The sequence below is a fragment of the Balaenoptera ricei genome, chromosome 4 (assembly GCF_028023285.1).
Source record: "Balaenoptera ricei isolate mBalRic1 chromosome 4, mBalRic1.hap2, whole genome shotgun sequence".
In the NCBI taxonomy this organism is placed as follows: Eukaryota; Metazoa; Chordata; class Mammalia; order Artiodactyla; family Balaenopteridae; genus Balaenoptera; species Balaenoptera ricei.
Window position 1 is genome coordinate 115679741 of NC_082642.1, and position 26650 is coordinate 115706390.

The 26650-nt window shown below is 39.0% G+C and overlaps 1 protein-coding gene across 9 annotated transcripts in view; it reads left to right on the forward strand.

Annotated features, from left to right (window-relative positions):
- GABRR3 (gamma-aminobutyric acid type A receptor subunit rho3) overlaps positions 1 to 26650 on the forward strand; it is a 61854-nt gene that overhangs the window by 34332 nt on the left and 872 nt on the right. For all 9 annotated transcript variants that reach the window (XM_059921336.1, XM_059921333.1, XM_059921340.1 and 6 more), the window contains 6 exons: positions 2661 to 2728; positions 6814 to 7037; positions 10469 to 10551; positions 11571 to 11711; positions 15507 to 15659; positions 21912 to 22108. In XM_059921336.1, the coding sequence (XP_059777319.1) occupies positions 2661 to 2728; positions 6814 to 7037; positions 10469 to 10551; positions 11571 to 11711; positions 15507 to 15659; positions 21912 to 22108 (866 nt within the window). The remainder of the gene's footprint in view (positions 1 to 2660; positions 2729 to 6813; positions 7038 to 10468; positions 10552 to 11570; positions 11712 to 15506; positions 15660 to 21911; positions 22109 to 26650) is intronic.

Below are 26650 nucleotides of genomic sequence, written 5' to 3' on the forward strand. Positions count from 1 at the left end.
AGAGAATTAATAAGAGTATGTATGAAAGTGTTATATTTTGTGTTCTATGTATTACACATCAAATAGATACTGAATAAGTTGGTTAAGACATTTGAATGTTAGGTTAGGCTAAGGACTTAACATGCATTTTTTCATTTTGTTTCACAGCAACCCCATTAGGCACATACCATATACTTATTTCCCCTATTTTACAGATGAGCAAACTGAGGCTTAGAGGAATTAAGGATTTACAGAAGTTTAATTTTAACTCGGGTTTATGTGGCTACAAATTTCATGGTTTTTTGTTTTGGTTTGGTTTGTTTTTGCTTTCTTGCCACCTTTTCTCTGGGACTCAGCTCCTATTTTACAAAAAGAATGATCTTTGGAGCTTTTATCCAGCTCCAAAATTCTATGATTCTGCATCTTGCCTTTACACGTCTTCACCCTCCACTCTGTCCTCAGAATGTCAGAGCAGAGTATAGAGTCCTAGACCCAGGAGAAAGTACACTTGGGCATCAAATGCAAAGGAGACAAAAATGAGGTCAGACAGCATCTGAAGACAAACACTTTCCTTTGAGATGGAAGAGCTCATCCCCACAAGAATAGAAAAAATGGGAGGGAAGAAAGAAGAAATCTAAGATGTTTCCAGGAATTCATTCCTAAGAGACAAGCCATATTATTACCCCACTGTCAGTCCAAACTTCAAACAACCCCGAGGGCCCAGCGCTTGTCCAGTGGTGGCATGAATGTCCTTGTATGGTGGCTTTATAAGACTGTTCCTGGATTGCAGAGATAGTCATCAGTAAATAGGTCCTACTTACAAGTCATGAGATCTTGAATCCAAGCTGTGTTCAGGTTTTGTCATAAAATAAGCTCTCTGTGAGAAGCACTGGATCATTTTTTATTGAAGAGTGGACTGATTGTCTAAATGTTTGAGTGTAATATTGGGAATCGTGGTTTGCAGTCCTAGGAACAGTTTCACATTTTTGCTGAATTGCAGTAAGAGTAACATTTATTCTGTGCTATTTACTGAGTATCAATTAAGTTTACTGTACCTTATTTCTAGTCTTTCAGAAAGTCTCCAAGGTGAGTACTACTACTGGATCTTATAGCTGAGGACACTAAGCTTAGAGATGTTACTGACCCTAGAGCACACGTGAGTCATGGAGCTGGATTCAAACTCTGGTCCGGACTCTAATGCCAGAATTTTCTCCAGGACATTCTGCTCCCTGTCCAAGACCTCTCCAATCCCCTCAGTCCCTTGGAGTATTGGAGTTAATGGGAATACTTACTCATCCTGAAAGGCCAGATGGGGGCAGGGATGAGATCTTTCCATGATTTTTTTATTTTGATAGCTCTACCAATTAAAGAAAAAAGACAACCAAACAAAATAAAAGCACCAGAGTTGAAGCTGATAAAGGAATAACACTGAGCTGTTCCCAAGTTAATGCTTAATCATAATTATCATTAAACAAAATTTTAATAGAATTGTCATTATTAACATTGCAGGAAGTAATTGGTCCAATATGGCAGGACGTAGTTGGTGGTTAAGATGCAAGTAAGGTATTCCTAAAGGCTGAAACAGAAATATATTCTAGTGACAGGCCCAGTGCCTGGCCAGCTGATACCCTTGTATCAGTAAAGTAAAGAATGATATTGAGGGTTTAGACTTATGGAATAGAAGAGGGAATCTGGGTCGATAAAGTGAAGGTAACGTCAGCCAATTAATGGGGCAGGGGGGTCATAGATGGTGCACAGGGACTGACGAGGCATATCTTGTTATATAATGTGCATTTAAAACACAATAATTAGGTGCCTTATTAAATTATACGCACATATATGTCACGTGTAGCACATCCAGACAATAAGGAAGGAAGTTTTTCTGGCCTGTCCCTTCTAAATCCCAGAATCTTGACTGAAACAGCCACCTGGGATCCATCTAGGCAAGATTTCTGTTTTTTCAACAATAGTTGAAAGCATTTTTTAACTCGGGACTGTAAAGTTTGAGAATTGGTCACCATGGAAAGAAAACGTGTGAAGATTATATGTATAATTATACAAACTATTTGAACATATATATATACATCAAATTTCATACACAATACTAAATAATGAAGTTATCAACATCAGCATCCCCTCACACAGGAACAGATGAAACCCTTCGTAAGGTGTAACAAGGAAACGTCTTGGTCTCAGTCTGTTCTCTGGGTGCACGAGCCTGATTCTGTGAGACCCAACTGCACACCAATCTCAGCACTTGTCTGTCTGAAGTTGCTCCAGTTCTGACTTTCAGAATACTCTCAGCCACACATTTCGAAGGATGTTTGCTTTATCCCAGATGCAGGCTGTGGTTACTGATGATCTGGGAAGCGACACTTCTGAATGTGCAGCATCCCTGTGTAGCCTGTACTAGCAGTGTGTTCCTCTAGCCTGCCATGCACTGCCCAGGTGAAAAAGGCTGAATTTTTGGCAAGGGAGGAAAGGCTCCCATATTTACCAAAGTCATGAACTCCATGACTACATCCACTCCCTGAATGTGTAATAATATATCAATAGACAATGGGGAGATTTACTGTCAAAACTCGAAAAATAATTCATTTGCAACATTGATCTCTCTCCACTTTAAATGTTTCCAAAATAATCCTGATTCCTCGTTATATTACCCATTCTTCTTTCTGAAGGATCTCCAGTGCCAGTGGGTATAGATGTCCAGGTTGAAAGCATTGACAGCATTTCAGAGGTTAACATGGTAAGTTTCTCCATGAGATACTTTTTCTGAAAGGATAGAGTCTCAATAGTGTCAATAGTGTCACTGGTGTTTTAATAAATCATCTTAATTATATATGTTACTTATTTTTCCTCCTTTGCTTAATAATGCTGAAGTTGCTTTACTCTCTTCTATCCACTTCTTTCTACCTCTGATTAAAATTCTCATTCCTTTCCTCCTCTTCTCTTTTCCTTCTAATGGCTTTACAGTGGTGGAGCACTGAAGCACATGATATATTTAGCTATGTGACATGAACCAGAAACTATTGCACAAGAAGAAAGGGTGATCATAATATATGTGAAATATGAAGTCACAACCATGAGTCCTTACCCACAAAATGATAAACACCTGAATCTGGGTTGATAGAATGCTTCCAGATTTTTCAGTTAATACTAACTTTGCTTATCTGTAGACAAACAATAGCAGAGAACAAAGGATTTTTTAAACTCATAGGACTAAAAATTTAAATTAAGAAAAGTTTGTCCATTCCCTTATAGTTTCTAGAAATCCAGAAGAGACTGCCCTTATTTTATTTTTGCACTGAAATATTTGCCATTTTTATGGAGTAGTACTTGCAAACCACCATCCCTTAAAACTTTAAACTGATTGATTATTATCATCTTCAGCCTTCCTTTTAGCCTTTTTCTGTTTCCTTTGCCATTTTATATGCTTTGCTTTTTTGTTTCCTCTTCCCCATTCCCCCAACCTGGTTTTACCATTTTAGTTATTTTTGTGTTTTAATATCCCCTACCATAATTTTTCCATTTCATTTTCTCTACTCCCACTTTAGAACTACCAAGTCTACATAATTACCAGAGTTGTGTTTCATTTAAGTAATTTTAAGTTTTTTTTTCAGGTACTTTATGAATAATATTTACTTGCACAAACATACACATTATTGATGTAATTCCTTTTTACCTACTACTATTCTGTTAATTTGTTAATGTCTCAGAGCTTTGTGTAGCCCATTTTAGTATATTTTTCTATGCCAAATAAAAAGTGCGTTATAGTTTCAAATGTTCAATTTCCATTTCCTTGTTCTTACCTAAGGGATGTATATTCTTATATTTGAATCACTCTTTCCATCTAATTTTGTTCTCTTCAGTTGTGTTGTCTTTTCCATCATCTCCTGTAGTTGTCTTTCTTTTGTTTCCTATCAACATTACACTATGTGCAACTTTTTTTTTTTTGATGTGCAACTATTAATGACAAGGGCCCTAACAGGTACTCACTGGTAGGATGCAGCTTTGAACATGTTTTGGTTTTGGTTGTGGTTTCAATTTTGGATTTGTTTCTACCTCCCCACAAGTTTTAGCCAGCTTGTGAATGCCATTAGATAGGGCCTGTGCCCTCCAGTTTGCCCTGGAACCCATGCCTGACTTTCCTCTTAGATCCATCCTGCTTCGTTCATTGGTGTTTCCTGCCGGGTCCTGGTCCAGGGAGACATCTGAAGTTGCAACTCTTAGCCAAATGCTTATTGTCTTTCATTTTCTACTTTGAATACGGAAGCTTGGTTTTTGCAGGGGGCTGGAAGGTGATAAAAATAAAACCAGGGAATACTCCCTCCATGAATAGAGAAGATATGAATTACTTTCAAACTCCATTTTCCATCTGGAAAGATTTAGTTTGTTGTTTATCTAATCTGGTCATTTCATGTACATTGTTATGTACGTTAATCCTTGCATTTTATCCCCTTTTCTGGAATCTTTTACATGTGTGTTCTTGTGAAATTTTCAAAAGTTGCTTTGGGATATTTTTTGGAATAAAAGTATTTTTGATATATGAACTGTGGCTTATATATAGTGTTTTTCATAGAATTAAGTATTGAAATTTAGATTCTGCATATTATTTTTAATATGCAATTACCACAAAGATAATTTTTTTAAAAGAAGAAGAGAATGAAAGAGAGAGAATAAAGTAGGGATCTCTTAAGGAAGCAGGACCTAGAAAATATAAATTACTTAAAATTGAAAGAGCAAATAATCTTTTCATATGTAAACTTAATATATTTATTTATAGTGATTCCTTCAACTAGTCATTGCCATCCAAATGCTAACTAAATGAAAATTATAGGACACATAAAAATTCCAGAAAAGTCTAAACAAGATCTTCTATGGCCCAACATCTGGTTTCAGTCTTCAGTTAATGTCATTCTAGTCCTTGTCATTATCTAATTTAATATTTATTTCAGTTCAATATCAAACCTTAAATGAAACTTCCTTCATTTTAAGCACCCTACTCCCAGAGGGAATAGCACCAATAGTGCCCACTATTCAAAAATGCCTTGATTAGAAAGTGTTGGCTTTTCCCTTACCAAAAGTGGCTTTTAGTGACATTCCCTTGAGCCTGTTGTGCTCCAGAAGCAGGCTCTCATTTCGCCTCTCCTGGCATAATCTCTAAGTGACACCTGAATGACCCAGTCTGCATCTAAAAATCTCGTTGTGTCTACCCCACAGCCCCCAAAACTGGACCTCATCCTTTTCTCCTGAATAAGTTCAGCCTTAGTATTCAGTATCAGCAAAAACTGGTCTGCATTCTCCATGCCTAATTTGAAAAAATTATCAATGACCTCCAGTGTTGGCTTCTTTTGCTTCTCATTTATCATTTTCCCATGCTCCCTTGTCCCACCCTGAATTCACTTTCGATCCCTTTTAGTTTGGTCCTGCTCTCCTCAAAACAGGCTGTTCAGCCCACTTCTCATGATAGTGCCAACTAGTGGTGATGCTGATGTACCACTGACATGTATATACCAATGTCTGCCATTTGACTTCATAGGCTCAGTATTTGCCCAGTGCCCTTCTGATCAGACTGAGCATCTAAAACCAAATATATGCTCATTAAAGCAATCCATGCAGTAACCCACAGGATTCCCTGTGGAGTAGTGTTACAGTAATGAATGAACCATTCTATTTATTCACCCTCACAGTAATCCAAAATTTCACAGGGCTAATGCTCCCAGATTAACGCAGAGCAATAATACAATGTACCTCTATTCTGATCCTAAGAAAAACAAATGAGCTCATCATTACTTGATGACTTATTTGTGGTTTACTGAGATTTGTTCTTTGCTTGTGTAATAAATGTCAAAGTTCTATTATACGTGTTATTTCAAGAAAAATAGGAGTGTTGTTGGGAGATAAATGATAGTATGAAGTAAGCATTTGGGAAAGGTAAAACATGTTGTCATTGCCCACACCAAATGACTTGGATGAAGATAGGAGAATTTCTGTTCAAACAAAATATTTAATGTAGTATCTGAGAGCCAAATAAAACTCAGATTATTGACTAACCATTTTTTTTTTCTGTTAACATAATGTTAATATAGATTTTTCCCCTCATCCTTACCTCCTTACAACTGGAATGCACATTAACAATTCAAATACCTGAGCCATACTGGATCAGAATCTCTGGGAACTAGCTTCTGGGGAATGTGCCATTTTAACAAATTCACAGGTGATTCTTTTGCACACTAAAATTCCAGCACCACCATTTCCTGGCATTCTTTCTGTCTCTCAAGAAGAGGGAGATCATTGTCGCTTTTTCAGAACCTCTGAAAACAATGCTTTCCACTAACAGCTCCAATAAAGGCTGTGTCCAGGTTTTTGTGGGACTGTAGGTTTTTCAACTTGGGGAGGGCTTCTTTAACAAAAACAATATAAATTTATGGATACAAAATCAATCAGAAAAGTGAATATTTATTTATAATGAGAAAAAAAGCAAAATAAAATACCAGACCATGGCGTTTCAGGTTCCTTTCTTCTGAGATCTCTTTAGGTGATTTACCAGAGTGCTTCGGTAGAAATCCTTCCCAGTTATAACCTGTTTCCCTTCACCAACTTGAATACTTGATGGTTTTCAGAAATTCTCAACATTCACCAGAGTCCAGGTGAGGGAGGGGCTTTGTGACTGAAGCTCAGTAGCTTCATTCTAAATCTACCTGAAAACATAAGCTATTCACGGACAGGTCACTAACACCCATGGAAACCAGTCGAGACTAATAGTATTGAGTGGTCATCCTGAACCATATTCCTACTGGCCTTGATTTGTCTCTTTTTCTCTCTGCCTAGGACTTTACAATGACTTTTTATCTCAGGCATTACTGGAAAGATGAAAGACTTGCCTTTCCCAGCAAAACCAACAAAAGCATGACCTTTGATCACAGATTAATCGAAAAGATTTGGGTGCCTGATATCTTTTTTGTCCATTCTAAAAGATCCTTCATCCATGATACAACTGTGGAGAACATCATGCTGCGTGTACACCCCGATGGAAATGTCCTCTTCAGTGTCAGGTAAGGAGGGCTGTCTACTGCCTTTGGCTTCCTTATACCGCACCATCTACACCAAAGCTGATGGGTCTCACTTCAGGCTAAACTCCCAATATTGCTGTATTTAGTAATGCTGGAGCTTGGGACACAAGCAAAAGATGTGATTTTTCCTGGTTCTAACTTCCAGACTTTAAAGAATGGTTTCCTAGTCTAACTGTACCCACTCTGGGCATGTATTGGAGAATGATAGGAAATAAGGTTGGACAGAGTGGAGCTGAATTATGGAAATCCTTAAGAATCTGGTCCACAATTTTATAAGTATACAAAACTACTTTTCCTCCTCACCAACTCCACCCAACCCTGCACCCCAGCAAGCAGTCTTGGAATCTTGGATTAACTAAATAATTTTGTTAACTATCTCCTTCATTTTTCACAGGAATATATAGTCATCGTCCAAGTTACCCCTAGTTTCTTCATTTAAAAAATTTTGAAAATGAAAAAAAATTTTTAATTTAAAACATTTGTTCTGACACTATGCTATAATATCCCTCCATCTTTAATATACCATATGTTTTTAAGCCTGAGTCCTGTGTTTACTGAGTGGCTTACCATAGGTAATCCTAAAAATGTTTGGTAAATCCAAGCAATTCATTTTTTTTATGTCTTAGAAATCCCAGAAAGATTCAGTAGTAAACTGAAAAAAAAAAAAAATGAGCTTCCCAAAAGTTATCCATGTCCTAATCCCTGGAACCTGTGAAGGTTATTTTATATGGCAAAAAAAAAAAAAAAGGATCTATGCAGATGTGATTAAATAAAGGGTCTTGAGATAGGGGAATTATTCTGGATTATCTGGATGGGTCCTAAATGCAATCATCCGTATCCTTGTAAGAGAAAGGCAGAGGAAGGATTTGACACACATGGAAGAGTAGAAAGCAGTGTGACCATGAAGACAGAGATTGGAGTGATGCAACCACCAGCCCCAGAATGCTGGCAACTACCAGGAGCTGTGAGAAGCAAGGAATGAATTTCCCCCCTAGGGCCTCTGGAGGGAGCAGGGCCTTCCTAACACCTTGATTTCAGTCCAGTGATACTAATTTCAGACTTCTGGCCTCCAGAACTGTGAGAGAATAAATTTCTGTGGTTTTAAGCCACCAAGTTTATGGTAATTTGTTACAATGGAAATTGGAAACCAATACAGATTCTTTCTGTTCATTAAAAACACCTTGCTCACTTTAGTACAAAGGTGCTCTTACCAGACGTTTCATATGCTTTTTTTAAAAAAAAAGAAATTAAAGGAAAATACTACTTTCCATAGGACTTTTAAATCAGAAGTAACATAGGACTCTAATAAGTACTGGAATCAAGCGTTACTAAGAATCAGAAGCCGAATGGCAGCATCTGGCCAAGGAATCAACTGATTTAAATTAATTATTTTGATGAGGCGATATCCACTGGAGAATTAACTCAGTGGATTATCCTTACCCTGCACATTCCAAAGAAAGATTTAGCTCTTGCCTGGCTCCTGGGAAATAACCTACAAGCCCTTGGAATATCCTGCCTGATAAGTATGTCTTTGTTTACCCGGAGGCCTTGAGCCACACGGTATCAACTCGATCTCTGGAGGAGCTAAAGACTAAGGTCAGCCAGAACTATGTGACCAACCCTCAGTTAATATATACTTTGGACTCCAAAGCTTATGAAGCTTCTCTGGTTGGCAATTGTCCGTGCATGTTGTCACACATCATTGCTAGGAGAAATAAGCACTGTCCATTTACCTCCACTAGAACAGGACAGCTGGAAACTTGCTCCTGGTCTCTCCTGGAACCTGCCCTATGCATCTTATTTCATTGCTGATTTTAACTGGTATCCTTTCATTGCAATGAACCATTAACTGTTAGTATGACAGCTTTGATGAGTTCTGTGAATCCTTCTAGTGAAACATTGAACCTGAGGTTGGTCTTGGAGATCCCCCAACACAGAAGGACTCAAAACTGTTGTCTGCACAGCTGTTTCAGCTGACAGCAGAGCCAGTCGAAGCCCAGCCAGTCACCTGGTTTCAGGCTTGGTTCTGACACCGTCTACTGACAAAGATTCTCTCTTTGACCAAATTCTACTCAGTCTCCTCTGAACTCTCTTCTCATCTAGGCCCTGCTTCCCCATTCTCAATATCTGATCACCCTCCATATCTGATAAGGTTCCTCATCCACCCCCTAACCCCCAGCTGACATCTGATCACCCTGGCCCCCCTTCAGCAAGAATCCTGTTAGGTCCATTTAGCCAGAATCCCCCAAGCCCTGATGTTTCCTCTTGGTAATTGTTCATCCACTGACCTCCGCACCTCCACCCCACTCCCTCTTCCTTCACTATAAATTCCCACTCATTATATTTGGAGTTGAGCCCAATCTCTCTTACCCATTTAAAAAAAAATTATAGTAGCCCTCCTAAATAGAGTCTGCCTTACCATTCTTTAACAAGTATCATGAATAATTTTTTCTTTAATAGTGCCTGCCTAATCTCCTTGGTGGTTAATTTATTCGTATGTACTCTGAAGGAAGTAGACTCAAAGATTTCAGAAGTCCTTTCCAGCTTTAAAGTACAAGGAAGATGCCAAAATGAATATGTTTTGTGAAACAAAGTTATCCAGACATCTTCCTGGCTTGGCATTTTGCTGCATGACTACTGACAGTAGAATTCAACCCCTGGCAGATGAAACGGTTCTACTCCTCTGATTAACTTGGGGACACCATGGGTAGGAGCAGCTGTTGCCTTTGTTTTTTGCAGACTTGCTCAGGGGCCTTTTAAGGAACCTCTGATCTGCTATTGCAGGTACCAAAGTTCAACAGCCTCTGCCTGAAGCCAGGAAAAGCTAAAAGGACATAAAATTTGAAAAAACAGTCCTCATCAGTATGCAAGCCTTTCAACTTAATAGCACCTGAATTACATGCTTAATAGCACGTAGATCTATAACTGAAAATGCTCCAGGCTTTCCCCTCACTCCTGGAAAGATAATTTCCTCAGGTAAACTTGCTTTGTGAAAGAAACCTCTACTCATAGGGTTTTAATACCACCATTCCAGCTCTTTATTACTGGAAACTATTTAAGTTTGGATCTTCCAGAAAGCAGAAAATATTTAAATCTATTTAAAAGTCTTCTCACTTTGAAGTGTGTTTTTCTGAAAACACCCGAGCCAGAAAATATAGAGGAAGCTAAGCAGGAAATGGTGAGATCAGAAACAATTATTAGGGCAGGAATTCACTCATTAACTCTGTCTTAAGCAAATCAACTACCTTCCTGGGTTTGCTTCCTTATGGGTTATTTGGAAAGAAGATGGTAACACCAGTTTTGCATTAGTCTTGAAAGGCACTCAGAAGTGTCAGAGAGCTTCAATGCTGCATTGCTTATTTGACCATGTGGTTAAATGATCTGCAGTTTTCTTTTTCTCATTCTTGCTATAGGATAACTGTTTCAGCAATGTGCTTTATGGATTTCAGCAGGTTCCCACTTGACACTCAAAACTGTTCCCTTGAACTGGAAAGCTGTAAGTCTTACTTCCCTATGGAGTATGTGTAGTCTGAACACACTGTCACATACTTGCATATAAATAAGCATACTCTTAACAAGCATGTAAACATGTTGATATAAGTTAAATATATTTGTCAAAATCAGCTTGTTGGTTGGTTGGTTGGTTGGTTTTTTAGTGAGAATGATGATGGCAAATTGTCTCTCAAATGAGAAGACAGAAGATTCAAGGAAAAAAATGCTTTGATAACTACATATTTTGCAGTTTCCACAATGATTTTAAAGGAATAGCTCCCTAAAAAGTTGTATTCTTGCTAACGCTATTAACAGAGACTGGCAGATTTAGAAAGCTCTGCCATTTATGTTCCCGTATGAATCCCAATCTTCCATTAAGTATACTTTGTTTCCCTGGAAAAACCCAGCTCTAGACATAGACCTAGTAATCAAAGCCCTGTCAGAGGGCATCTGAGCCAGCTCCCTGTCAATTACTTTGACCCACCAGCTATTTTTGACATGATATCTTAAATGCTGACTGCAGTTTTCCATAATGTGGGTAAAATGCTGGGAATCTCAATGGATGTCTCCTACATAGATGCTCCTCCCCAAATCCATTAGAAACTCTCTATAATAGTATTTGATTATAGAAGAAAATACTGTACAAGCCCAGCTCACTCTGGAATTTCATCCAATAGAGCTACAAAACTAAAGGGGCCTAAAGACTTGGCATCAGACCTGTGAGTGAAAGGCGTTGCTGTTACATCACGGTGCACACAGACATGGAAACAGCTATTAGGAGAGTTTTAATGTGTCACATGGGCACAAGAAAAGCTGCCACACTATGCCAGTAATTGGGGTCTAATTTTTGGAGGTTTTTTTTTTTCTTTTTGAAGATGTGAAGTCTATTGGCAAACATATATTTCAGAGCCATGACATTGGACCAGACCCCAGGGATACAGAACTGTATAAAACATGGTCATAGACCTCATGGAACTTACAAGAGCTTACTCCAATAAAAAGAATGTTATTTTCTTGTCTTAGATGCCTACAATGAGGAGGATCTAATGCTGTACTGGAAACATGGAAACAAGTCCCTAAATACCGACGAGCATATTTCGCTTTCTCAGTTCTTCATCGAGGAATTCAGTGCATCCAGTGGATTTGCTTTCTATAGCAGCACAGGTACAGTATTTTATGTGGACAATTCATCAGCATTTATTGAGCATCTACTGTCTGCAAAGTACGTGTGGAAAGACCCGAGTCCAAACAAGCATCCCATTTGGCCAGTAACATCATCCTTCTTTTATAGGCAGCCACCTCTACCTTTCCAATACAGGTGTTCCTCAGCTTATGATGGGGTTACCTCCCAATAAATCCATCATAAGTTGAAGTGCATTTAATATACCTAACCTCCCAAATATCATAAGTAGCCTAGCTTACCTTTAATGTGCTCAGAACACTTATTCATCTAACTCAAATCCTATTTTATCATAAAGTGTTGAATATCTTCTGTAATTTAATTGAATACTGTACTGAAAGTGAAAAACAGAATGGTTGCCTGGGTGCAGAATGGTTGTAAGTGTATCGGTTGTTTGCCCTCGTGATCTGGGGCTGACCGGGGGCTGGTTCGCTACGGCTGCCCAACATCACACGAGAGCATATGGCCAGCCCGGGAAGAAGATCAAAATTCAAAATTGGAAGTACAGTTTCTACTGAATGTGTATTGCTTTCATACCATCATAAAGTCAAAAAATTGTAAGTCAAATCGTCTTAAGTCAGGGACCATCTGTACAGATTTCTGTCTTCGTCATATAACCACCTCTAACTAGATGCCTTGCTTCCTCTCGGCCCCTGCAGTCTACTCTTAATACAGCAGACAGAGTGTTCTTTTGAAAACATAAACAGCACAATTCTTCTCTGTTCAAAACCCTCTGGTGTTTTTCCACCAAACTTCCAACAGAATTTAAGCTTCTCACCGTGGCCTGCAAGGCCCTACATGATCTCTCTCTGCCTAAGGCTCTGACCTCACCAACTACCCGTGCCCCCTCTCCCTACATCTTGCTTGTCTTCAAACACACCCATCTTATTCCATCTGCAGGGTTTCTGCTTTGGCCTTTTCTCTCTCTGCCTGGAATGTTTTCCCCTGATCTTTTCATGACCAACTTCCTCATTTTGCTCACAGCTTTGTTCAAATATCATCTCCTCAAAGAATGCTTTCCTAGCCATCCTATCTAGAATAGACTTCCCTCCTCACCATTCCCCATGTGCATTTGTCTTCACATCACTAACCACGTCCTGAAATACATCTCTATTTGACTGCCTTATTGTCTGAGTGCCTCACTAGAAAGAGTGCAGGGATCTGTCTGCCTTGTTCACCATCTCTTCCCCATTCTCTTGTTCACCTCGAATGTGCCTGGCGCATGATAGGTGCTCAATAAATAGCAGCTGAATCAATCAATCATCAATCAATCAATCAAGTACATCATTGTGATGCCACACACATGCCAAAAGGGTATAAAGAGATTTATTACTCACATAATGAGGTTTTTTAGAGAGAGCAGGGCAGGCTCCTGAGCAGGTCTGAAAATGTCTGAGAGAACAGCAAAGGGTGCCTGACTTGGGGTTCTATGGTGGTTAGAAAGTGGGGCTAGGGTGAGGATTCCATTAAATGGGGCAGTGTTTGCATGGTTTGATCATCCCACCAGTGCCAAAGAGGGAACATCTGGCTTTCCTCCTAGCTTGCCCAGGGGTGGAACAGAAGGGGAAGTGGGGCTAGAAAGTTATCAGAAGTCAAATATGAAAAATGGAGTCACACTCTATTTATTACACTACCCAAAATGAGGGCTCCACATCTTTCCAAAGCAGCACTACCTTTCCTGGTTGGTAAAGGGAGCTCTTCCTGGCTACAGCTTCAACAACAAAACCATCCCTAGTCTCCCCTTCCCAGAAGAACAGCAAGACAGAGCAACATTTCTCCTGCTCGGTTGCAAAAAAAAAAAAAAAAAAATTCAGAAAATTATGAGTAAAGAAAGGACCTCGGGCTTCCCTGGTGGCGCAGTGGTTGAGAATCTGCCTGCTAATGCAGGGGACATGGGTTCGAGCCCTGGTCTGGGAAGATCTCACATGCCGCGGAGCAACTAGGCCCGTGAGCCACAACTACTGAGCCTGCGCGTCTGGAGCCTGTGCTCCGCAACAAGAGAGGCTGCGATAGTGAGAGGCCCGCGCACCGCGATGAAGAGTGGTCCCCGCTTGCCGCAACTAGAGAAAGCCCTAGCACAGAAACGAAGACCCAACATAGCAATCAATCAATCAATCAATCTTTAAAAAAAAAAAAAGAAAGGACCTCGTTACCTAAATATATTTCAAGACTTAAAACCATATGCATTAATGTCTTTCTTTATGAAGTACTTTCACAGCTTTTCCTTATCTCTCTTAATCTCACAATAATTATATGAAGCTATAACGTCAGAGATGCTATTATTCCATTCTACAACTATAATCAAAATTCTCAATTGCAAACCATAATGAAGTGGGCTGTGACATGGGTAATACAAGACATTGAGTAGCTTAAAAAATGTATATTTTGACTTTAGAATGCACTATGCAGTGTATCTCTTATTACCTTTGGTAATGAAATTGTTTGATGTTCCTGAAACATATCAACTGATGGTGAGAGAAACTCAGAACAAGTAGGAAAGAGAAGGGTAACCAGCAGTTAATTAAGAGTAGAATATTAGGCATGCAGTCTGCCAATTCAGTGTGGATTGACTAGGTGTATATATTAGACTAAGTGCCTAAATATTTACTTAATCTGTCTAAATAGGTTTGCCATCTTGGGTTACCTAAGAAATTACTACTGAGGAAGTAGAAGAGTTCTCCAACTTTGCAACATCTATGATTTAGTTTTATTTTTTTTAACCTATACTCTCTGTGATTTGAATAATTTTGTCTCAAAGTAAACTGCATTTATCATAGAAAAATTAATCTTACCACTTATTTATAAAAGATATACTTTCATTTTTATCATTTCATTATTCATTGCCTTATTTTAGAAAAGGTTTAATAAGATTGACATCACAGCTATTGTGAAATAAAGCATGATATAAATTAGAAATGTGTGAGAAAGAAAAATGTAAAACAAGGGTAAGTTATGTTATAGACTATAATATGTGGTTATTAGAGAATGGCACTCAGAGAGTCCTATAGATGGTCCAAATATATGGCTTTAAACTTCCTTGCAGCCAATGTGAAAAGGGAAACCTGAACAAAATGTGTGTGTGGATGTGACTGCAATTTGTACTTTTGATCAGCACAAATTAATCAATATTACCAACGTGAGTTTATATAATTCCAACAACAAGCAAAAGAACATCATTTGGCTACTTTTTGGCAGATTTATCATAGGTAAATTAATGGTACCCATGAAACTTTGAAATAATAAAAAATAGTTTATGGATACTCCCTGCCTTTTAGCTCTTCTTTGAATCCCTAGCTGTCTGGATCCTAACTTGGAATCCAGTGACCTAGTAGCTACTGTGAATCTTTTCCTTCACATAAAATATTTCATTTCATTTGTTATAGCTAATAAATAGTTTATTGGCTATTGCATCAGTCATTAGCCATGTACTGAAGACTTTCTCACCTGCAGAAACACTGCAAACACAGTATATTTTAGAGAAAGGTCTTTAAAGGCCAACCCATAAAATGTAATTACCATTCATCCCTGAACAGCAGGTATGAAATTTAAAGGAGGATCTTTGAGTCAGATAATTAAACAGACTGCAGTTCAGTTAGTTCAACAAACATTGGATGGAGTGCCAGGCCCAGGTCCTATGCCAATGCTGGGTAAACAAGGGTGAGTGTGTTAAGTTCCATGTTCCCTATGAGCTTGGAGTCTAAAGAAGCAGGTTGTTTCACTAAGTGTGGGGTTTCCACGAAGAAGCCTGTTCTGATGAAAACTTTGGCTTTTTCTCATAGGTTGGTACCATAGGCTTTTCATCAACTTTGTGCTAAGGAGGCATATTTTCTTCTTCGTGCTGCAAACCTATTTCCCAGCTGTGTTGATGGTAATGCTTTCCTGGGTTTCATTTTGGATTGACCAGAGAGCTGTTCCTGCAAGGGTTTCCTCGGGTAAGTCTTTCCACACCTTTGTGAAATGTTAATATGGGAGAAATGTCGAGGAAGGTAAATAAAAAGGGTGATAAGTAGAGAGGGAAAGAGACTGATGATTTAGTAGGGATAGTTACTGAAAACCTCCCTATCCCTTGCCCAAGTTCATTTCACTTTCCCTGACAAACCCGTACATCACAGAAGATTTCAATTCAAACCAATTCACACTATACTACTGGTACCTTAATAAATTACTTCTTGGAGAGGGGGATGTTTGAATTTGGAAACATGAGCACTAGTTAGAAATTAGGGCGTAATCTAAACGCTAAAATCAGAATCAGCTGCAGTGGAATTTTAGGTATGGTGACACAGTAGTGGGCAAGAGATTTCAGGTGGAGAAACATTTCCAGCCTCATTAACAGGTATATTATCTCCTCTATCTACATATGTTATATGCCACCGTCACACATACAGATTTACGGGAATGATTTCAGACCCACTTAGCAGTTATTGAGTCCTTACGAAGTGGAGTTGCCAAGCTAAGCAGTTAGATAACGTGTTACTTAAAGGGAACCCAAGAGTCAATCCCACCTGCCCTCTTAGCTGGTTTGGGGCAGAAATCTATCATTTTGGCTGATTTTGTTCTTTCGCCTGTAATGCTCTATCTAGAGCATTAGTGGTTCATTAGTCATAAGTAGTTCATAATCATTGTAATTATCACACAATTCATTCCAGAAAGGGTGATTTCTAAGTTAATGTTCACAAATTATATGCATACTTCAAAAGATCATTTGAAAGACATAAATCGTCATTAATGTGAATAATTTGTTCACCTCTTTCGCCTATTAAAAGCTTCAATCTACAAGCATTTGAGGCTTGAATGTCTTCAAGAGGAAACATACTATCTGAATGAGTAATTAAATTATTGTGGCTGTTCCTTCACATCAGAGCAGCCTGGCCCTGACCTCAGTAGGGCAGTAGGGCAGTGTAGACCCAAAAGAGGAGACTAAAGGCCTATTTCCAGCCCTCGAGACAGAATGAGAAGGGCATTCAGTCTCTAAAGGTTTATGGATATGATTTTCAATGGGATCCCTGAAGCTGACTGCTCAACTCTTATACTTTGAAAATGACAACAGTAAAAGCTGGTTCCAGGGCAGGGTGGGGTGAATGGAGAACACTGAAATCCATTTAAGTCGCCCCTGAAATTCTATGCTTCTACATCTGATTCCTCAGGGTTAGGAAATTGCTATGCAGATTTATGTAAAATAATATACAAATCAGAAGTGTCCCTCTCCTTCTTTTTAAGAGAGCTGTAGTATTCCTAGAACACTGCTATCCTCTCAGGCTTTTCCTCCCTACCACCTTCAAGTTCTTTCAAAGATACTTTGCCCTCTGTTTTAAAAAAATTTTTTTTTATTGATGTATAGTTGATTTACAATGTTGTGTTAGTTTCAGGTGTACAGCAAAGTGATTCAGATTCCTTCGCATCACAGGTTATTGCAAGATATTATGTATAGTAACCTGTGCTATATAGTAGGTCCTTGCTGTTTATCTATTTTATATACAGTAGTGTGTATCTGTTAATCCCAAACTCCTAATTTTTCAGTGCACCCAGTGAGGAGTAGAGAGCAGAAATCCAGCCCAAGCTCCATGGGACATGGTTTGGGGTGACGTCCTCCAGAGGAAGGGGCACCTCTTACTAATTTGCACAAAGATGTAGTTTGGGCTGGCAGACGCCTTGTAATAGCTTACTTCACCTCCTGCTCTTCTTGCCCCAGTTCAACCCTATGACCAGAGTGATATCTCTAAAACGCAAATGTGATCACAATACTCTCATCTCAAATGCCATTGGAGTAAATACACTCAACTTGGAATCCAAGGTGCTCTTGAGGGGTGCCAGATAAAATGCAGGACACTTGCTTAAATCTGTATTTTAGATAAGCACCAAATAATGTTTTCGTATAAGTATATCCCAAATATTGTATGGGACATACTGATACTAAAACACTGTTCATTGTTCATCTGAAATTGAAATATAACTGAGTGTTCTGTATTTTTATTTGCTAAATTTTCAATCATACTCTTGCCCCAACATACTAGCCCTAATAAGCTTCAACCAATTTGAATGTTCAATGTTCTCAAACAGGCCCTCATGCCTATCTGCTTATCTCACCTCTATACATTTGTTCTGGCTCTCACTCTGCCTAGGATGCCCTCCCTACCTGTCTTTCTCTGTCAAATGCAGCCATTTCTATACAGCCAGAAGCCTTTACTGATGGTTCCAGGCAGATATGGTCTCTCCCATCTTTGGACCACATAGCACTCTGTATCTCTCCTGAGAACCCTACTTCCTCTATTTCATGTTCAGCTATGGGATGGGTTGGTAGCTTATCTTGTCTCCTGTATTAGAATATGAGTTTCTTAAGGACCAGGATCATTATTATCCTCTTTTTTGTCCCTACATGACTGGCACAGTGTCCTGCACATATTTTGTGCTCAATACATAGTTGTTAAACTACCAGTATTTAGCCCACCATGTTTTTAATAACTATATTTTAGCTACTAACTGAAAACCATGATGATTCATTGCTCATTAAGACTCTTCCACATTTGGGTTCATTTGCTGATTGAGGATGAATCATTTGCTGGTTAAGACCCTTCCACATTTGTCATGTTTCAGATAAAGAACAATGGAAGCTGAACAGCACAAAAGTATCAATTGTGATTAGGCACTTCTCATAAGAGATAATAGCTGTCATAACTTGGAATGTGTAATGGGTTAAAATACCATTCTATGTTTCTATTCGATTTGGTGTGAGACTATTACGAGCTGTTCAAGGATGTTTTAACCCTCATGGAGGGTTCTCCTCTCCTTTCTATCTCCCTCCTTCTTTCCTTGCCTCCATCATTCCTGTTTTGACCCCTCTGCTGGGGTATGCCATTCATGTACAATGTATGAAGTAATGGGGTCATTTATCAGGAAATAAACATGGCAGAGAAAGGCAACTAAAACTTTCAGGCATGTAGTCATTCATAAAGAAAAATGTCTAACAGAGGATATCCCATATACCTGGAAAAGTAAATACTTCAGAGCTATTCATTTTACCATTATAGAAGTAACCAGAACTTCTGTGCCATGGACTCTGGCACCACCTTTGTGGAATAATGGTTGTTACTTTCTGGCCACAGAGTGGTATTTGGATATCCAGCCTATGTTTCTCTCCCTCACATCACTTAATATTTTTCTTCTGCCTAAGCCTACAGGGAAAATGTTTTTACTCATTTAAAGATGAATGTAGACACCTATTCCTTCAAAAGAGCTCCCCACCACACAGCCACTGAAGGGGTGAACTGACTCAACAATTCTAAGTGATGTCTGCAGGCCCTACTGCTTTCACACAGGTCAATGAACCTCTCCATCATATATGGCAAAAAATAGCCAATGAAACACAAAGATAGATGAATAATTCTCCCCTAAGTGCAGGGCTCTTTGGATCTCATATGTGTCCTTAAGAATTAATATGGTGAGTGAAACTGCAAGGCTCAGGGAAGTTGAGTCCCAGAGGCCAGATTAAGTATTGCCTCTTAACACTTTCCTAACTATGCATAGCAATTTCAGTAGGTGGGAAAATAATTCTCTAATCCCAACACAGGACCTTTCTTTGACTAAATGGTCACTTCATATAATTCAAAACTCCTTTATTGCGATGTTAACTTTAATGGGCTTGGAAGGAATACAGTTTGTCAAGGTTAATGTATTTCTAAGGGGTGGCTCAAGACAAAGTAAGTGTGGTTAATGTAGCTGTAATACTCCTCACTCCAAGTCCTATTGCTTTAGGAATTTAGATATCAGTTTTCTCACCCCTTACTCCCTGTACTCAACATTCCCTTCTCCCCAGTCTCCCTGTCTCTCCCTCTCTCTCTCTCTCTTTGTTTGCTCCTTTTAAAGAAGAAAGTCTAGAATGCTGATTTAAAAATAAATAAAGCTACCATAAATTAGTTGGACTAAGCACGCTTCTAAAGAAAATGACTGCTAGTTTATTGCTGTCTGGCAAATATAGATAATGCAATTCCCTTTTATTGACCCAACAGTCATCAATTTAAAATACATGACAAGAGCATGTATTTGCGTGTTTTTCCAAACCCTTATTTTGTCAATTAAGCTTCATGTTACTGTTCATTGAAAAAAATTCAAGTTCTATCTTCCATATCTTAGAAAACCAGTAAGAGAAAACATTTAAAAATTTTTGAACAAATGAGGTAAACATTCCTAAATAGGAATGTTCATTTAGGATTTTCACAGTTTTCACAGTTTTACCAGGGAAATCCTGACAGGAATAAGACTTCTGGCCTCTTGTAAAGCACAAAGTACCTTCATGCTTCCTGACATAATTCTACGCTCACTTTTACAGCATCTTGTCTCAGAGATACTCCATATATAGAAATTGGTTTACAATCTTAAAAACAAAAGGAAATTTCCTCTACAGGTTCAGAATGAGAGGCCACAGGTTTGCATGAAAAAAGCATGGGTTCTACACTCAGAGAGAAAGGTTTCAGTCCTGCTCCTGACCAAACTCAGGCTAATTAGCCACTCTCCACTCATACTTCTTTTCTGCAACATGTGGCTAATATTTACCTAGGTTTGTGGTGGGTAAACATTCAATAAAGGCAAGCAAGTTTTATTTATTAATCTCAGCTTCAGCTATACATACACCTGATCCATTAATAAAAATTTCACATCTCCATGTTTATGTAGCAAGGAATGCAAGCAGCATCCACTGATACGCAGATTATTGATATTACCATTGTTGGGGAAACCTGAGACTCAATGGGTCAGTGGCCTGCATTTAATGGTAAGTGCTAGAGAAGCTTTTAGGTTTCTTATTCTGGAGTTCAAATCAGTGTGAAGGCGAGATTCCAGGCCCTCCTATGGTGACTATCAAATTGCCAAATTGCATTGGTTTTGATCGTCCAAAGGAAAAACTTAATTTGAAATCGAATAGCTCTGTAGCACTGTCATTGTCTTTGATATGGGCCTCCCTCAAATGAGAACCTTGCAGAATTATAGAATTTGTTGAAAAGGTAGAAATGTGTGGGTGAAAGCTGTCCACGTGCTGTGTCTGTACATTTAGGAGTAAATCGCAGTGCTCTTCCTGCTGTTCAGGACTCTGTCTGTTGACATTAAAATGTCCTCACAACTTATAAAAATCATTAAGGATTCCATTTGCACTTCCCTGGTGGGAAGTTAATAAATAAAACCATGCCAGCCAGTGTACATTTCAAATATTTACAATACTTTATTTCTCTCCAGGCAGTACTCTTGCAGTATGCCTCTGAGAAATTAGTGTAGACACAGAATAGCCTTCGCCAAGGCTGGCATTTTATTAAGGAAATCTCAGTCACTTCTTTCTCCATTGTCCCCCAGAACATTGATATCGTTACCTCTGATGCCCATGGCAGGGATTAAAGAAGGGAAAGGAAGAGAAGAAAAGGAAAGGGAGGGGAAGGCAGTGGTCAGGGAGAGGAAGGGAAGAGAAGGAAAGCGGTGGGAGTACTGGACAACAAGGGAAAGGGAAGGGAGGGGCAAAAAGTAAGTGGCATTTAGCAGTTGCTTAGTAAATATTTACACTGAACCCAGCCTCCACTAACACACTTCCGTTCCGAATCTCAACTGAATTGTAGTTTCAGTAACAAGGGGCAAAGTGATACCAATAACGATGGCTTGTAAGTATTCTATATGAAAGAAAAATACAGAGAAAGCAATCTTTAATGCTACTAAAGATCACTCCCTGACAAATGAAAGATTAAAGATTGACATGAAGACGCTTTCTGAACAGTAAAAGTTGTGAAATGATGGGGAAGGGTAGTGGAAATGGTTTTAGAATTTCTTTCTCAGAAGAATTTTTAAAACTTGAATACATTATTACCTTCCTGGGATGGTTAAAAGAGGCCCAGTTGAGGGTGGGAAGCAATCGATCCTTAAAGACAAGTCTGACTCCGTGGAGACCTTAGCTGGAGGGAAGGAAACGTCACAGACAATGGGGGTGAGGGTGAGAAAAAGAGATGGAAAGAGAAATCAAAGGAGAGTTTCTTGCTTAGGCTCAAGCTGTGTACTAGGTTAACATGCTGGGATTCCGCCCCCCACACACACACCTTTGATCACCAGGTATCAATCTGTATCAATCTGGAAATGTATCCCCTGGTGTCATCTAGCACCAGCACCTGGAGCTGAATGGTTATGTCACTGAACTCATCACTGTTCTCAAATGGCAGGAATCACCACGGTGCTGACCATGTCCACGATCCTCTCTGGGGTGAGTGCCTCCATGCCCCAGGTGTCCTACGTCAAGGCCGTGGACGTGTACCTGTGGGTTAGCTCCCTCTTTGTCTTCCTGTCAGTCCTTGAGTACGCAGCCGTGAACTACCTCACCACAGTGAAAGAGAGGAAACAATTCAAGAAGACAGGGAAGGTATTGCCTTGTTTTGACTGTTGTATCCTTTCTGGAATGTGAAAAAGACTATCCTCATCTATGCCCTCTCCTGACAGCATTGCAACCCTTGTATGAAGTCCATGTGCCTTGGCAAGATGCAAGTTTATGGGGTGATGACAATTTGATATTGAATTTTATTCTTTCTGCTCTGTGCTGGTTGGTTTCCTCAGCATCCTCATTCACCTTTGCCAAGAGATTTTCTGTGTGAGGAACTTCTCTCAGTGTGCTCCCCTCCACTGACTCTAACCCTTGAAAAGAAGGGGTTGATGTACAAATCACATCCTTTCAAGTAGATGATGATGATGATAATAATAATAGCTAACATTTAATGAGTGTTTCTTATATATTGGCTTTGTGCTAACCATCCAACATATTATGTCTTTTAATTCTCAAAGTAACCCCAAGAGGTTGGTACTTTATCACCTTCGTTTTACGGAGGTGAAATAGGAGCAGATGGGAGAGTAACTTGACCAAGGCCCCACAGCTTAAGAGGAATCAGGATTTGCATCTGGAGCACCCTGACTCCAAAGGCTGTGCTCTCAACCAATCAATGATAGCTCTCCCCCAAGAGCTAGGATTTATTTTTCTTTCCTAGTCACTCGGGAGAGTGGGAGAGCATGAGGGAAGGTTCTTCTCTTCACAGTGTACTGGGAATAAGGTGCGTTCTGGGCCCTAAATGTTATCACATGTTTCTTGTGACATTACTTTATCAATCTGGATAGATTGCTCTCTACCTGCTTCATTTCACAAAGGGGTGGGGCACCAACTTCCTGTTATTATGAGAACTGACACATGATATTTTACTTCAGAAACCTAACTGATCAAATTAATTTGTTTGCTATATATATGTGTGTGTGTATATGTGTATATATATATATGTGCAATTTTAATGTGATATATTCACACTCATTTAAGAAATTCTTATAATGAGTACTTATACACATCCAAAACATTATTTAATATTTTTTATACTTCTAGTGAGAGTATTTCATACTTTTCAGAGCATTTTTATATCCTCTTCTCAAACTGAACCCTCATATCAACTCCATGATGTAGGCCTTGCGGAGATGATTACCTCTGTTTTTAAACTGAAGCAGCAGAGTTTTAGTGACGTAAAGTGATCTGCCAAGAGATCCACAGCCAACAGAGCTGCAATCGCAGTTCAGATCTCCTGTAATGCTACTTCAGTCTTTTATTTCATATCCTTTGAGTCAAAGCTGTCATAGAAACTGATTTTGCTTCATTGCAGATGCTTTAGTTTCTTTTGTTAAGACAGCAAGGAAGTATGAGTCTCTGTCACGTACATACCCACAGTGACCGCTAGGCAGGCGTGAGAAAATCAGGAGCTTTTAGACGAGTATGCAGTAATCGGCATGTACGCATCACCTGGGATTTGTTAAGATTTTCGTTCAGTAGGTCTGGGGTGGGAGCTGAGGGTCTGCATTTCTAAGCCCCGGCTGTTGCCAATCCATAGCCACACCGTGAATAGCAATGATTAGATATAAGCTGTGAAGTGAAAGAGAGAAATGTGTGATGACGAGAAGAATTTTGTTCTTGCTTTATTTTGTTTTGTTTTGTTTTCATGTGGGGAGTGGTGAACCCAAGACAGAGGCACTGTAGTAATTTCGGCCGCCTCTACGGAGTCCTTTGACTCCTCACCTCCACCCACCCCACCACAAAACACATGTGCTCACACTACCTGCATGTTTTTTTCACTTGATCGGGTTGTTCACAATCTTCTGTGTACCCCAGAAGATATTCTTTTGAATTAATAAGCATTGTTCACTTTAAAAATTATGTTTTATTTTCAATTGTAGTAAAATATACATAACGTAGAACTTGCCGTCTTAATTGTTTTTAAGTGTACAGTTTCATAGTATTAAGAGTATACACATTGCCATACAACCAATCTCCAGAAAGTGTTCACCTTGCAAGATTGAAACTCTGTACCCATTAAACGACTCCCCATTTCCCCCTCCTCCCAACCTCTGGAAACCACCATTCTATGCATTCTCCTTCAAAGGTGCAATTATCTCAAAGAAATGTCCTACTTGCCCTTCATATGTTTGTGGTACAAATGAAAGAGCACAGATTTGGAGTCAGAAGTGATGCCAAACCTAATATCCTAGCTCTGTGTGCCAGGCTGTCTCCTAAACCTCATTCTGCATTTGCAAAATAGTGGAATTTCTTCCCTATTACCTCACAGAGCTGTTGTGAAGATCAAATGATATAATAAACGCATTTAACATTTTTGCATACTATAAAGTGCTACACAAATGTTATGTTCTTATTGTGATTAGTGCCCAGAGCATATGCTCTGAAGGAGTAGCAGTTTTGATAGGGATAGTGGGGACAGGCTGTTTGAGATGAGAGATCTTTAAAGGGGTGGGATGCTCTGGTGAGACGCAGGGAAGAAAGATATGTCTGTAGGTTTGGGGGCTAATCAATGATACCTCTCCCCTCTGTATGTGAGTTGGGAAACCAGTTTGAGAGAGAGAGAGAGATGTAGGAGCCAGACTGATGGATGTGATAATGTTACCTTTGTTATTGGTAAAGCAGTTTGGAGAAATTGCCTTAGATCTGTGAGCAGGGGGTCCCACTAATATTTCATCGCTGTATTCAGTGTACTTACTCTCTTGGTCACTGGCGAAACTAGACAATTCAGGATTCCTCTGTGAGGACAGTCTCCTATACCTCATTGCAGAAAACGAACCTGGACACCAATGCAGATCCTAAAGTGACGCCAAAAGGGCTAAAACCACACGTGCCAGTTCCTTCTTCCAAACCCCTAGGGTAGAGTGATTGAGGGATGATGAGAAAGACCAGGAATGTTAGGCTATGGAGTTCCTCCCTGTGAAATCATGAAGTTAAGCAAAGCTCATTTCCTCCCAACACCACCATCACCACCATCACACACCTGTCCCAACCACCCCCAGATACCAAGAGATGGGAGAATAGCAAGGTCCATGGAAAATTTGTCCCTAGCATTGACCATTGCCCAGAAAGGAGAAAGGAAGCTATTTTCTTTCTTATTCTTCATCCAAATGTTCTCCTAATTCTAGGACTTAGAACTCAGTCTAAAACCATCAGATCTATACTTTAGATATAATATGCCTTAGCTTTGTACTTATTTGTAAGCTGGAGTGAAAAATTAAAGACCAGTTCTAAAACTGTTTCTATTGGAACAACCAACTTACAAACTTGTGGACATTAGCCGCCTACAGTAAATTGTGCACTGCAAAGTTTAACCAATTTTATAGATCTAGATTATCATAATGGAGAAAGAAAATGGTACCATTGCTTTTCAAAGAAGATTATTTCTTTTTTAACATACTAATGACATTTTTGTTAAAAGTGTGGATGTCCAGTGGGATGACTCAGCAGTGTTCTGAGGGGCTAGCAAAACCAAGGAGACAGTACATAGTTATTCTATCCTCAGATCCAGAGTTGGATATATTATTAGTGTTATTATTGGCTATTGGTTAGTAATTCAGTCTCAATGTTGTTTCATGTTTATTTTACCCATTTTCATTTTACTATGAAAAGTTTCTACAACTAAAACTAAAAGGGACAACATAATTCGAGTATGGTCCCTGGTTAGTTTACTGACTGCACAAAATAGTCCTTATGTCTCTTGAATTCAGTAAAATATTAGGTTTTTGAGTCAGTATTGAACCAAATACATGTTTTGGCAGAATTTACTCTGCAGCCTCCAACTTGAACTATGAATACTTTCATCCAGTAGTAGCCTGTCCATATTTGTTCCTTTTTTAACTTCCCTAGAGATCAAAAAGAAATTTTGTTTTCTCAGAAAGCAATTAGTAACAGCTGCTTCCTAGACACAGCTCTGTATCAGGGAGAACCACTATCTCCCGCAGAGTAAAACCTTAAAGAAAAACAATGGTTTAGATTCAGTCAAGCAATGGAGCCAGAAAGCATTGATAACTCACTCCTTCAAAAAAATACACCAATTTCAAGTTGTTTAATTGAGCTATGTTAGTATCATTTAAAGGTACTTTTCAGCAAAAGTGGGAAGGCTTGGTCAATTTGCATTTTAAAAGGGCAGCTAAAATCATTCCCTATCTCCACCCCAAATTCAAGCAAAAATGGATCACCAGATGATATTGTTCTGTTTTGGGGCAAAAACCCCACACTGATTAGGCATGTTTTCTCTAAAGAGGAAAAACACATTGAAAAACAAGTCCAATTGGCTTATATTGCTCTTCTGATAAATCATATTCAATTTCAACTCACAGACTTAGGGCAAACAATTCATACTACTCAGAAACAAAGAGAAAAACTTGAAACAATGTTCCCTTTTGTGGAAAAAAACATTGAGTGTAACAGTCTGTCAGGCCTGGACTAAATTAGAAAACATTGACAATTATAGTTGTGATACATTTATTTGTATAATGCTCAAATATCTCTCTTTCTAAATCCCTATTAAAAATGGATGTCTAAGATGATGTTTTCCATTTATTATGAAAATGACTTTTAATCAGACACCAGAAGCAAAACCAG